The sequence below is a fragment of the Miniopterus schreibersii genome (genome assembly GCF_964146895.1).
Source record: "Miniopterus schreibersii genome assembly, chromosome: 2".
NCBI lineage: Eukaryota > Metazoa > Chordata > Mammalia > Chiroptera > Miniopteridae > Miniopterus > Miniopterus schreibersii.
In genome coordinates, this window is record NC_138102.1 from 83,977,067 (window position 1) to 83,992,291 (window position 15,225).

General features: G+C 37.4%; 1 protein-coding gene across 3 annotated transcripts in view; it reads right to left on the reverse strand.

The window, feature by feature from the left end:
- Positions 1–15,225, reverse strand: part of STARD13 (StAR related lipid transfer domain containing 13) — a 210,896-nt gene that overhangs the window by 155,117 nt on the left and 40,554 nt on the right. Inside the window, exon 1 of one of the 3 annotated variants that reach the window (XM_081128661.1) lies at positions 7,630–7,932. The exons of 1 other annotated variant lie outside the window; for it this stretch is intronic. In XM_081128661.1, coding sequence (XP_080984787.1) covers positions 7,630–7,798 — 169 coding nt within the window. In that variant the 5' untranslated portion in view covers positions 7,799–7,932. Of the gene's footprint in view, positions 1–7,629; positions 7,933–15,225 lie in introns of those variants that run through there. One more of the 3 variants, XM_081128663.1, reaches the window with a different exon arrangement.

Below are 15,225 nucleotides of genomic sequence, written 5' to 3' on the forward strand. Positions count from 1 at the left end.
AGGAGAGCTGAAATGCTGAGAGAGAATGCCTTCTTCAGCTCAAAATGCAAACAGGTAAATTACTTTGTGAATGCTGAGTTCCTTTACAATCACCACTCTCCTCTACACCATCTCACCCTTGTGTTTTAATGCAAATCATTGGTATTTTAGTCCAGTCGGCCTCTGTCATACCTTTCAAACTGTCAAGACTCATATGCCTTGTGAGAGAAATCATTTGACAGTCTAGCCAGACATTTTGGACTTATTTCTATCGATTTCCTTTTCCTAACAGCATTAATATGTTCTGTAATTTTAAGGTATTTTCTAACCACTCCATTTAAATTCCTTTAGATCCCAAGTTTCTTAAAAAAAAAAGAGAAGTCATGTCTTTTCAAACAATATAGTGTATAAATTTCCATGGTAATCTGTGTTCTGTCCTGCTCTAGACTGTACCATTCTATAGTGACTGCTAAGTCCTTTGTGACTTTACAACACGAGCATTTGTACTAGAAAGTGTGGCCAATTCTTCATGCATTCTATTACAGCTTTTTGATATTTTGTAGATTTCTCTCAGAAAGGATCATCATAATCTAAATGTTAATGCATTCTCTTTGCCAGAAGGAGGGAAAATACCTTAACATTGTATTTGCAGTCTTCCTGGAAAACTGGATAAGTTGCTTATACGACTAAACAAAACAACAGATTTTACTAATTAAAATGACCATTATCTATCAGTTCACTTTAATCTGTCATACTGAGAGAAATTTTATGTACCAAGGATATGTTTGAACCATGAAGTCAGAAATTCACTCTGAGCCACCTATAGATGCCTGAGCTTCAGGGAGTACATATTCCACATCAACTAGAGCCAGTAGAAATTTGAGACACCTGAAGACTTTCCTGTTTCTTTCCTGTGGGGCAGTCACTCCACTTACTAGCAGTACTGGACTATCCTGAATTAGCTGCTGTAATGTCAGACCCCTTCAGAACTCACCTAAGACTTCATAGGTTATACAGATCCAGAGCTAAAAAGCAATAATTTATTTCTTTTGGCCAGCAGTGCCTTGCTTGTAGAGTTATCTGAAGATGGGTTGTAGTCTTGTCATAATTATTAACTATGTCCATACACCTAATCCTTCAGTTTCTCTGCCTGGCAAATGTGTCGCAGCCACATAGTCAGGCTAGAATCTTACTTTGGTTGTTAATTTGCATAAAAAGGTGTCCATCCTGCCTTTACCAGTTGATTTTTAAAGTAAATGGTCCTGAAACCATAGAATAATTGCAATGTTACTCTCCAAAATACCTCAAACTACTTACTACCCAGTCCATGCGAGGAATACATGCAGAGTACCAGAATGATCCACAGGCTCTGCACTTTCTTAAATCAGCCTTTCCAAAATGTGTTCCTCAGGGAACACTGGTTTTATAAGATCTCATTTCTGCTATTCAGTGAAAAACGATTTCAAGGTGAAATATATTAGTTGAAACAAAGTTAAAATACTTTCTGCAGTGTTCCTCTGAGCCTTTCACTAGTGTGAGTTTCCAAGAAGCAGAAGAGGGTGCAGCATTTCCCAAAATTTCTTAACTGCAGAAATATTTTCCTCCTGGGTATCTAACAGGACTCGTGTTCTGTGAAGGAAACCTAGGAAAATTGTCTCTAGATAGTCTCCATGGCTATTTCTTGATTCAGCCAGAGAAGGAGTGAATTGTATACTAAACCTTTTTGTGTTGATCCATCCACCCCTTCCCCAAATATTTTTACTGAGTTATAATCTGTTATTCTGCCTCCCCTTCGCTGCAGGATACTATAAAAGACTTGCTGTTGAATTCACCATAGGAATGTTTAAGAGCGCCATCCACTATGGGTAGTCCCTTTACAAGATTAACATTAGAAATTGTTCTCCTAGATCATGTTTTTGGGAGAAAATTTCCCAATTATCAAATCCCAGGAAAGGCTGTGTTGGTTATGTTTTGATCTTACGGCATGGCAACTCTTCCCCCGATCATGCTTTCCTCTTTGCTTAGGTTAGGGAAGCTCAAGCTAAATTTGCAACCCACTTTTATTAATTATTCAGGGCCTTGTTTTATATATTTACATCTCTTCCTAGTTTTATCTTATTAATTAACCTACATTTTTCTTTTCATCAGATTTACCTTTTTAACTGAATTGTATATATATTCTTCTATTAACTACCTAAAATCCTTTAGGTAATGAGGTAGAATGTAAATTAATATATGTCTTTACTCACAACAAAATCATATTCAGTTGCCCCTAAGGAGACAGAAAATGATTTTTTACATGATCTTTATTTCATTCAAGTATCTGGTATGCAATTCATGTTATGTTTTCCTATCTTCTTCTTGTACCTTCATCCCTAATCTCACACCGTGTTCTCATAGCTAATAAAATGTCGAGACAGGGATCATCCCTATTAATGACCTATCTCTATTAAATCCCAACTATGTATTTCCTTTTATATAAGAGGTTTACCAAACCCCACTGTCATTTTCTCTCTTTCTAAATTTGTTTGGTTCATCAATTTTTATTGTTCAGACCACTTGTGATTTTTTTTTTTTTTTTTTACTAACTTGTACTTTTAAATCTGCGCATAATTAAGTTGCTAAGGAAATGAGGAAACTTTCTTTATGAGAGCTTATCAGTGTTCACAATTTACTAAGGATTAAAGTTCTGACTATAAGGGGGAAAATAAGGTATGAGAAAAAAAATAAATCTCTATTCACTTAAACCAATGTTCCAAAATCCAAATCTGGCAACTGCCTGCATCTGGGATGTGTGTTTATAAAATCAGCTAATAAAAGCAGTGACATGCAGCTATGGAAGTCATAATTTGGTTAAAGTAAAACTCTCAAGTTTGTATGGGCATATTGTTTTTTGCTAATTCCTTTTTAGTACTTATTTCTTGACTCCTCACATTTTTACCATATGATAATTTTTTTTTTTTAAAAAAACCTTTATCCAAAGCTTTTAAACTTAGTTCACTTAATAGATTTTCCTGTAACTTTGGTTAAACAGTATCATTTATATACAGAACCTTCAGTTACCAGCTCTGAACAGAAAGAGGCTCTGATTCATGAAATGTGAATTTCTCACAGTTGCTGCTGCTTTTTTAAAAGAACTTGAGCAATACATGACAAATGCTTTCTCACCCTGTTTTCTGTGTTCCATCTGCCTTTCTGCCAGCATATTCACCCTCCATTTCTGAAAGTAGTGGGGTAAGAAAGTACTAAAGATAAAGATCACTTCCAAAAGAACAAATGATTGTTTAATTCAGCTGACACTACCCAGTTGGTGGCGATCTCATCCACCTGGGGTGAGCAATGCCACCACTTAGGTCGGGCAAATTCCCAAGATGCCATTTGACTTGATGGAGTAATGAAAGAGGGTGCATCACCAATACCCAGTTCCATTCCCTGGGAACATAAAAATTGCAGTTTATTCTACTCTAGTTAAATTCAACTCAGGGACTATCTCTAGAAATAGTCTCAGATAAAAAGTCCATGAAAATGCAAGTATAACTTTCACTAATTCTTTTAGTAGTGAAATTTTCTACATTCTGCATTTATATCAAGAAAAGAGGTCTTTTTGTGAGAATGAAGGTAAATATACATGGACATTCTCTGATTCCCAAAGTCCTCATGATAGGCCAGGCATCACAATAACTCCATTCTAGAGTCCTGGACTCCTGAGAAGCAAAAGTTTCTACAAGTTTCTTTATAATTATAGGATATACCAACATTTAAGTAGTCCACAAGACTGGACATCCTAACGTTCCTATTAAGTAGATAATGCGAGCATTAAACAGGTATCCAAGAATGTCCAGGTAGATGTTAAATGACATAATAAACAAAACATAGATAAGAATTATCTTTCTTTTAAAGTAATACCTGAATTTTAGGTATTAAAATTAGGTATTAGTGCACAGCTCTGTGAATATAGTAAAGACCACTGACATGGGTTAATTTTGTAGAATGTAAATTATATCTCATTTAAGTTATTTAAAACAAAAAAAAATTAGATATTAGGTATGACAGAATCCTAGAATTTTAGAGATGACTTCACACTTACTTAATCCAAACTTTCTATTTTATGGAAGAAGGAAAGAATGTCTAGAGAAGTTGTGACCTGCCCCAAATCACATAATTAATTAGCGGCACGGATGGAACTAAAATTTGATTTCTACTTTACTATTTCCTTGACAGGTTAGAAAAACTATAAACCGAAGATTTATCCCACATTAGAAAGCTGCTCTTATTTCCTTTATTACTTTAGGTTGAAGTTTCCCTGCTCTACGCACACTTGTCCAACTACAGTGGACTTGAGAAACAAAATAAACCTGAATAATCATAATCCAACCATTTCATATTCTTATCAAGAAACAAAGGCCCAGTGAAGTTCTGAAACTGGCCACAGTAAAAGAATGAGGGAGTGTCTAAATAGAGTCTGCATCCCTATCTCCTTTCTTTCTGCTTCAGTAGTGGACTTGACTGCAATCTGGTCCATATCAGGCAGTTTTATGCATTTAAATTATCTCAAAAGTTTAATAGCATAATGAATTCTTTCACAAAGCAAATAATCATATTTAAAGATCTGATTATATCTAGATTTATCAAATAGCATGTGGATGTCTCTAGCCAATAAATCATAGCCATCAATGACATAGATCCCTATTCTCCCTTCCTACGGCTTAACATGCTCACCCTCCACCTCCTTAGTGTCTTTCCTCTAGTTCATTCCCAAGTGCCCGCCAGTGAGGGAAATAAGAACCATTATTATTTCCATTTTCTCTTCCTACAACAATTTCCCCATTGATTCAACAAGACTGTGGGGTAGGGATAATTGGCAGTATGACTTATGATAAACTTTTACTCTGCAAACAACACTCTATTTTAAACATCTCTACTTTTAACTGGGGGTAAAACTCCAGAACTAAAAAGAAGGCTAGAGAAATGGTGCCTGTAGATTTTGGAGCATACCCTAAAGTGAGCAAGTTTAGATTCATCCTGGGTTTAGGCAATGAATTCTGATCCTATGCATCATCAAAGATTCCTTTATTTCTCTTCCTTGTTTTTCCTTCCTATGAGTGTATCTGTTGTTGAATCATGTCCATGCCATTCAATGATTATCTCACTGTAATGAGGTCAGTGGGGAGCAATTTACTCGTTTGCATTGTTCCCAACAGCCATGAAAGATTATAAGTAACAATGCCCCAAATTATATTAATATAATGCTAAATCTTCCTTGAAAGATCTATAACAGAGTAAAGCAAACAATTTTACTGATGTGGCTGTCATTTCAAGATAACAATATGTGAAATACACCAAAAAAACAACAACCAACACACAATGTTATTAATTTAACATGCACTCAATAAGTTTTAATTTGATGATTATAAGTCATTAGTAAAATAACTTGACATCATGCCCTACTGGGTACTAACAGTTCAAGGAAGGTCAAACACTAGAGAAATGAAACCTGAATGGAAATTTCACAGTGAGTGACCAATTCTGATTCTGTAATATAGCTCATTGCTGTATCTTGAGTACAAAAAATTGAAAAGTCTTTGGGATATTATATAATCCAAAAAAATCAACCATAAATTCAATAATTTAACACTCATTATAAAAACTAAAAAAACAGTATAGTGTATTATAGAGCATAGGCTCTAGAGGTATAGTCAAATACCAGCTCTTACTATGTAAACTCAAAATAATTACTTGAATTCTATATGCCTGTTTTCTCATCTTTAAAATGGGAATAATAATAGTACCTACCTACAAGGATTTTTTGAGGATAAAATAAATTGAAATATATGTAAAGCTTCCAGAGCAGTGCTCGATATATTATAAATAATCAACATTCTCCATTATTACAGTAAACCAGTCTACTAATACAACAAACCCAGTAAAATTGTTTTGCTTCTGCTTTCTCAATGTCTTACTATACAACTGTAAGATATTAACAAATAATCAGATCCCAGTCATTGGACTATTAGAATTCTTTCATGTTTTCCTATGAACTCAATTCTCATTTTGAATTTTTAGGCATTCATTGGCTTCAAACATTCCACTGTCCAATGTAAATAGGAGAGAAAGCTCACGTTTTCTAATTTGGAAAAAAGGAAACATAGACTCAGAGTACACTTTCAGTAATCATGTATATGTTAATAACTTTAAGCCCTCAATGAAAAAATAACCTTTATTCCAAAAAGAACATAAATAATTGTTAGTGAAATTAATTATTGTAAATACATTTAAAGAGATTTGCAAAGCACTTTATTATATATATGCTGAGAAATATTTACAAAACATAGATTATAAATCATTATCAAACATTTATCAAGCCCCTATGTCAGTAATCATGATGGCATCTGGTAAAACACCATTGTCAGAAATCTCGAAAACAAAAATGGGGCTGGTTTTTATTCTGAGTCTAATGTATTTTTAAATCAAGCCACAGGGAAATAATTACTTTTGTTTCTATTCAATCAAGACCTGCACACAGAGTTTATGGAATGACATAATATCCTTCCTGAAATCAGACCGGTATGTAAGACCAGTATCCTTCACACATAACCAGTTCCTGAGCCTTTACAAACAAATCCTAATTTCCAAGGAAACAATCTCATCAAATGCTGCTCACTATAATTCATATTGTTCTTTTTGGAAACATTACAATAAGATTTTCACGATTACAAACCCCAACTTCCCCTTTAAAACTTAATATACTCTTAAACTCATTTATTTAAATGGAATTTGTTTGTATAATGACTCTAGAAATAACTTTTTTCTTTCTTTTATTTTAGGCTGGAGTGGGGTGGACATAAACTTCACAAACTTACTGGGTACATGGGCACCAGTTAGGACTTCCTAGGAATGTTCATCTGTCTTGTTTCTACAGACCTAGCCTAAGATTAGGAGAATGTTTTAAACTATTTTGGGAGAATGTAATATCCAGGCTGTTGATTTTTTTCCCCCTGAAAAGAAAAGGAACATCCAGCAGCTTGTAATCAATATCTTTCCCACAGGAAGCTGGTGCGTCTGTGCACAGGTCACAAGACCTGTTTTGAAGTTAGAGGACACATTTATCCTTTACCAGCAAAAAAACAGTATCAACAAATCAGTGGCAACTACTGACACAAACATACAAAGGAGCAGAGAGTGTGAACCTGGTTGTCAGTTTCATGCCCTTAAGGCTGGAATTCTAACTTTCGCTGTCACTAAGAGTGTTCTTAAGAACCTGTGCAGGGTGGAAATGAGTTTCCCCCTCCCCTACTGATTAAATAAACAAGTATCCGAGTTTCAAATGTGAGAGTGTGAGGAATCTGCAGAAAAGCTCCTAAAATACACACTGAGTAAGCTTGTCTCATTTATTCTGTAGACACACGTAAGTTTTGGAAATTTATGATTCCTACCATGAAGTTTTTTGTGCACCTATGTTAGGTGGCAGCTAAGTGCTGTCACTGTTTGCTTAAAACTGCAGCCTGAAGTTATTTATAAAAGTTACGTGCAACGTGGCATAGAAATCCACATATTGTAAAGTGAAAACAATAATTTACAAAACTGGGTTAGCATGAAATAGAGCCAACAGAAATCAGAATTAGCAACAGACTTCCACTACCGGCAACTCACCTTGTTGAATTTTAGTCACTAGCTGCTGGCGCGCTAGAATCCGGCTCATCCTGTAAGGAGAGCGTCTCGTAGTCTGATCAAACCGCAAGTACACCTCCTGGCCCTCAGGTGTCAAGGGATTTACATAGTAGCAGCTTGAAGCTGGGGTCCTGGGTCCCTGACCGAACATCTCGGCAGATTTCCTTTTACCACCTCAGTCTACCTTGTGGCTGTATCCGTCTGTGTCCAGTCTCAGTCAAAGAGCAAGGCACCAAGCCCAGCAGAGCGCCACAGACCAAGCGATATTTAAAAAGAAAAAGGAGTGCCAGAAGCCACAACTCAGGATTCCGCCCCCCGGCCCTCACGTGACCGCGGGGAGCCAATCAGAGGAAGAAAGGAGACGGGGACCTTACAGTCAGCCCCTAGCCGGGGGAGAGCCCGCGCCCGCAGCTTCTATCCCGCCCCCCGCCCCCCGCCCCCCCGCAGGCTGAAAGCAACCGCAAGTATTTGCCATGCCTCAGAGCTGACGAAGCACCGAGAAGCTGCACTCGCTAAAAGGGTTAAAAGAGAAAGAGAAACGGCAGCGAAATGGCGGTAGGAGAAAAAATAATCCCTAGGCATAGGAAATCTTTTAGGCTGCTCAAGTTCGAGAAAGCACATTCTTTTCTCCCAGGCAGCTGCAGCTAGGTAAAGATGGATGTAATGAACGTCCGAAGTGAAAAACTACTTCAAATAAGCATAAGCTGTTGAGTATAAATTACCACCCTTGAAGCAAATAAAGCTTTTCCAGTGAAATTAAACTTCAAATGCTTGAACACCCGAGTAAATACACCATAGACTTCTGACCCCCTGCAATGGGAAGCTGAGAGCTCTTACAGATAAGACTGGGATAGGCAGAGGGCACAAGCCTATCTGTTAAATATCTATTCTTTAACTTTTCTACTTCCCTAATTTCTAACCACCAAAAAGAAAAATTCTTATGAAGTACTTATTACATTTAGGACACTGCCAAGAATCATTGTAAAGATGCAGATTCGTGCAAAGGTGCTGTCTGTGGCCAAGCTGCTCAGGTACAATAGAAAAGTTATGCAAAAGTTTACAACATAAACTTTATGTGAAAGGATGCTTCGAAAAAGACACAAAGGCAATGTTAGGGGAGCAATATTATTTTTGACTAGGGTGATGATAGCAGACCACACAGAGGAGGAGACATTTGGGTGGGCTTTAAAAAATGGTGGGATTCTGACAGGCAGAGGCTGGGGACGGCTTTGCAGGAGGGTCTATGCCCACTTGTGGGAGATCAGGAATCAGAGTTTGTGTTTAAGGAATGTGCAAGCCATTTAATTTGCCCATAAGTGAGAATATATATGGGAGTAGTTAGAATCCTCCTCCCCCCCAATTTTTCCTCTTTAATATTGCTTCATATGAAGAGAAAAAAGTTCATAGAAAACATGTTATCGAACTCTGAGCCTGAGGCTGAATGAATAAAGTTCTTTGAAAAAGACGCATATGGCCAAGTTGTTCTTATATTTGACTGACTCAAACTGAAACATAACCTGGCCTGGGATTTATAGTCCTAATAATGAAAAACTCTCAATAAACAGTTTAACACGATTTAAATTAGGACCTCAATTCTTATTACTATGGTTTTGTTAAGATTGTCGGCCCTGACACCTTTCCCTGACGGAATTTTTGCTGGCCTGATTCTGGGAAGCAGTTTGTCTCTGGTAATTGTCCCATTAGGTAAATGGACAGATTAACAAAGGTCTCTAAGGCCTACAGTAGAACATACTCTCTCTTACGGCAATTGTGAGCCTCTTTCAGTAACTATGCAAGAGTAGGCAAGTTTAGGTCTTCGAGTTAGCATCATTGTAGAAAAAGAAAACATCTCACAGGATCCTGTTGTTCCTTTTCCATTCTTATTTAGGATTTGATCAGAATTTTTCTGTTCCAGGACATCCTCTATGGAAGCTGAAAGGGACCTAAGATCTAGCCACTCTGGTATGCCAGAAATATGGCATTAATGGTAGACAGGTTTAGCACTACACTGGAATATTACAGATGCCTGTAAGTCCATTTGTCAAGCTCAGATGCAACACTGCTTGCCATCTGATAGAGATGCTGTCAGCCACTTTGTGTACATGCTTTTGGTTTGATAGCCCGACAGTGCCATAAACCATGTGTTCAAGCCAGACACCTGGCAGTAATTATGTTCTCATTCTGAGACAATAGAAGAAAAGTGGAGAAAGAAAGAAAAGCAGAGCGTGGAACTTGGGAACTTTGGCTATGTTCTGAGAGTGACATGTAGTTGTTTCATAGCTGTGAATTACACAAAGAAAAACTGGCTATTCCCAATGCTACCCTTGTAGTTCATTATTGACTTGGTTGCATTTTAAAAATACATGAAATTGCCCTAGCCAGTTTTGCTCAGTGGTTAGAGCATCAGCCCACCAACCAAAGGGTCTCAGGTTTGATTCTGGCCAAGGACACGTACCTTGGTTGCAGGCTCGGCCCTGGTCGGGACGCGAGAGGGAGGCAACCGTTCAATGTGTCTCTCTCACATTGAGGCTTCTCTATCTCTCTCCCTTCTACTCTCTCTGAAAAGGCAATGGAAAAAATGTCCTTGGGTGAGGATTAAAAAAATAATAATAAATAAATAAAAATACATGAAATTGCCCACCCAGCATGGCTCAGTGGTTGAGCATTGACCTATGATTCAGGAGATCATGGTTGGGTTCCTGTCAGGGCACACGCCCGGGTTTCGGGCTCAATCCGCAGTAGGGGGGTGCAGGAGGTAGCCAATCAATGATTCTCTCTCATCATAAATCTTTCTATCTCTCTCTCCCTCTCCCTTCCTCTCTCTGAAATCAATAAAAACATATTTTTAAAAAAATACATGAAATTATTCTTCCTAAGGAGCACTGCAGTGCACAATAAAAATAAAAATCCCAATGGTTAACTTTTGCATAATAATGAATAAAGGAACACAATCAAAGTCCCAAGGTGTTTTTGTTCTGAAAAACTTAAAGATCATAAATATGTATTTTTCAATATATGTAAACACATGTAACAACATGAAACATAGTATTTCATAGATTGGCAATGAAGAATGAGCATTGAACATAAATTTTTAAAAAGGAATTTTACTCACTGATTAAAAGACAACTTAGAATAAAGTCTAGTTTTCCTAAAAGTCTCAGTTTAAACAGGAGGATCCATGCAGGATTATGTATCAACATCTCTGTCTTCCCTATAACATATACAATTTTAGTTTTATGGTTTAAGTAGTATCTATAAAACTATGCAACTGCTCACCATGCTTTTGTCATTTTACATGACCAAAATACCATATTTAAAGCAGATGAATAACATTATTTTCTTATTAGCATTACATTTTTATGGAACCTGAACCCTCTTAATGACTTTTTTTTTCATCATTTGGTCCCAGTAATAGAATTACCACTGGATAGACAGTTCTGTTCTGTTTGCTATAAATGTAAACAAACTGCTGATAAGCTACCCTGGGCTGATAATGTCCTCCATGCATCTCATTGAGAGAACTCTTCCTCTTCCCTGGTGAGGGAGTGAGGTCTAGAGAAATTAGAGAGGGAGAGAATGCTAAAGTCCCAAGTGTACCTTCCAAGACTGAAGCTGGAGTTCTTCCTTTACAGTTCCTTCAAACAAAAGGAACATGGATGGCACTAGTGGTTAGTTTTCACCTACTTTTACTTTTTCCTAATTTTTTCAAGGGCAAACTTCACTAGGACAATTTCAGGGAGGGGATGAACAAATGAATACTGGGAACCAAAAACAGCAATAAAGAACAGAAAGAGAAGGGAGGAGGCTAACAATGTATATACCTACTATGTGCAAGGCCTTATGCTATTTATATTTCATGTATTTAATTTAATTAATGTCCACAGCCACCTTCTGTAGTGTCCTATTTTATGGAAAAGGAAACTAAGTCTCCCAGAGGTGACGCAGTGCTCCCTCCGGTGAAGACACTGTTTACCTCCAAGCCGATGACATGTTAACTTTCCACTACCACACTTGAGGGACAGGAAAGAGAAAACTGTGGCACAGAAAGGGTGCTGGGGAAATTGGGAGAAAACTGTAAGAATGTACTGAAAATCATTTTAATTTTATCTAATTGTATGTGCTACTGGAATGTCTAAATAGAAATATAGGTATGAGATAGCTAAAATCCTGTGGTGGTTGAGACCTGGGTGTCTAGACAGCAAGAGACAAAAAGCCAAGAGCCTTTAATTAACCAGGGAGAACCACGGGCATTCTTAGGAATAAGTTATGGCTGAGTACTGAAGACCACCCACCCTCACCCCCAATCCTACAGTGAGGAAGCAGCTTGACTGCCTCTTAATTTAGTGACTTCTCTTTTGCAGGGTAGGCTGTGTGTCTTCTGCTTTCTGTTCATCCTCAAGGCTAACTCTGCATATTGTCTGGCCTTTTCCATGGCATTTCTTCTCCATGCAAACACTCCAAATACAGTAAAAACTCTGAAATTTGACCTCTAAGCAAATCTTTTGGTATTTAAAATTTTCAAATCTTTTGATAGATGATCCCAGATTAGTACTCAATGGAATTTTGTGTACACATGGCAGAGTGCTTAGGAGCGCTTTTACAGAAGCCAGGAATGGCTCACTGTGCATTCATCTGTTGGCTTCTCCTTCTACTCCTTCACACACATTCCAGCCTCCTCACCAGCTTGTTCAAAGGGAGCCAAGGTAGCTCTGCCAACTAGGAAAATGTTTGAGATACAAGTGGTAAGCAGAACAAGGCAGAAATGATCCGGAGGGCTGCTTTTGAAATTACTTGAATGCAAAGGTTGTGGGCTAATATCATAACCTTCCTGTGAGCTCTGAAGCTCATTTTGAGGATTTCCACCAATTGATTTGTGATGTATGTGCCCACCTCTGTGCCAATAAGCTTTTCCAATATGCCTGTACCACGTGCCCAATGACGAATACAGGCAAGTCAGTGATACTAACATTGTAGCCATGACCAAGATCCTATGTGAAAGGTTTCAGACTGGATTCTCTTCTGATTTAGCTTCCCCAGCCATAGACCATGTCTCCTGTTTGGAGTCCAGTCCTGCTGCAAAGACTTCTGAATGGTAATATATTTTCTTTATTTTGTCTTTCAGTCCTCACTACTGTCTTTGGTTAATTTCACCTTTATAGGCCACAAGAGCGCGGCAGTGCCATCCCCTGTGGACCCAATCATCGGTTCCAGTTCTCATGGTGAGCAATCTGGTCTGACTTGTCCTGGGGTCATTGCTTATACACACTCATTCCAGTCAACCAAAGTTCTTTCACTTTTCTAAGTTGTTTCAAAGATCTAGAACTGTGTGATTTCCTAATCTTCCACCCTGTCAAAACCTATTGCCTTCAGAAATATGTTAATGACTAATGCAAAAGCCTTTAGTATTAATAGTCATATCAATACCTGTAAATAGTCATTATATGGCAAATTCATCAGATTAGTTTGTTACACGCTAATATGGAATCCATTGTTTTTTGCAACTATAATGGGCACAAAGTTTTTACGTCTTGGATTTGGAAAAGACATTGAACATCATCTAATCCAGATATCATCTAATATACAAGTTGCTGTCAGATCAGTTAATTAATGCTCTACCCACATATGTGAAGTGTATTATTTTCCTGAACACCAAAAGTAGTGTAAGAAAGTTTTTCCTTATAATTTCCATCCACTGGCTCTAATTCTGCCAGCTGAAGTTAGGACAAATCTATTTCTTCTTCCATATTCTTGTCCTTCAGATGTTTGTAGAAACCCAACATGTGCCTTATAAGAATTTTTGTAGTCTAAACATTCCTTTTCATCAAACCATACAACTAACTATTCAGCAAGCTAGCTGCTCTCTCTTGGATATGCTCCAATGTGTCAGTATCTCTTTCAAATATGGTTCCTACCCTAAATTTAGAGCTATAGATGTGGCCAAGCACATTAGTGTATGGTACAATGTGTGCATACCGCCTGCATCCAGGGCACTGCACTTTTGTTGATCCAGTTTGAAATTATGAGATGTTTCATTTTTAAATCTATATTTACTCAATCATTAATTCAACATTGACTGAATGTCTACACAGGATTGCAGTAAGTATGGAAGATACAAAGGAACTGATGTGCCTACCCTCAACGGCAAGGAAGAGAGAAAAGGAACTCACCATTACACCAATGTTAAGTGTTATGAGGGAGGCTATCTCTATTGCCTCATACTGTTTTATAATCAATGCAGAGCTTAAGCCATGTGGTGGTTATGTATCTTCATATAGTCTACTGTTAAATGACTGTTCTCCATCCTGTACTTAACAAATGACCTTACAAACTTAAAAACAGGTCTTTCAACTTATTGGAATTATTGATATTTTAAATTCCTGATTTTCTCCTCCAACTATTTAATTCTGCTTTGATCTATGATGTAGCTGACAAAAATAACTATATTATAAGTGTATAAAACAAATATTTAAGTGAGTTTGGAAGAAGGTAAAGTAGGGTAGGAAAATAATACCCCTCTGAAATCAGTTCACATAAATACAAGCCACACAAACAACCCTCTACACCTGTGGGAGGTGGCTTAAAATGTGGCTTCAGATTCCTATGTGACAAAGCAAAAGGGAAATAAGATCAGTCACACAATTCAACATCTCCGTAAGATAAAAACAAAATGGTGATTCAAGATAAACACAGGTATTGAGTGAGATGCCCAAGGAAAATTTTCCTGGATCCTTACAAAGAATCAGCATCCTCAGTGATACTGGATATGGTAACAAACCTTAGTTAATGTTTTTTTAACTGTACCCTTCAATGACAATAATAGTATGATAATAAAACACTGTTTAGGAAAAGTAATTTCTGTGAGGGCCCCCAAAACACATGGTAGAGTATGCTATTCCTAGTGATCCTTTATGTACTGAACCATATCACTTCCCTGCTTAAGATATTTCAAAAGTTTTCTATGGCACCTAGAACAAAATCCAAACTCCTTACTTGGCGCATGAGGCCCTGCATGATCTATTCCTGCTTATTATTCCTATGTCATCAGCCTCGTCCACTTGGCTACATCAGATCTTCTTTCTACACATGCTGCTCTTTAGCCTGGATGCTCTCTGTGGAGTTCTTCCCGTCACAGGCTCCTTCTCAGCTTTCTACTGTCAGCTAGACTAATACATCCTCAAGCAGGCCATCCCTGACCACTTTACTTAAATGAAGAAGCACCCCATTTGTTGTCTCTAGAACACCTTTCTAAATGTGTAATTACGCATGTATTTTCTCATTGATCTATGTGTTGCCTTTTCCCTCCAGTAGACTGTCATGTTGAGACCATGTCTATTTCATTCTCATTCTATAATCAGTGTCTACCGCAAACCTAGCACACAGTATGAATTCAATAGTGATTGGCCAAATAAATGAGTGAGCAAATAATTGAATAAATGATGATTTAAATTTTTCCAAGGATAAAATTGAGAATGTCTAGTGGAATGAATGCACACTTTTTAGGCAATCATCATAAATATTGTTGTTGCCAATACAACTTGGATTGAATATGGTTTAGACAGCAGACAAATAAAGGATATT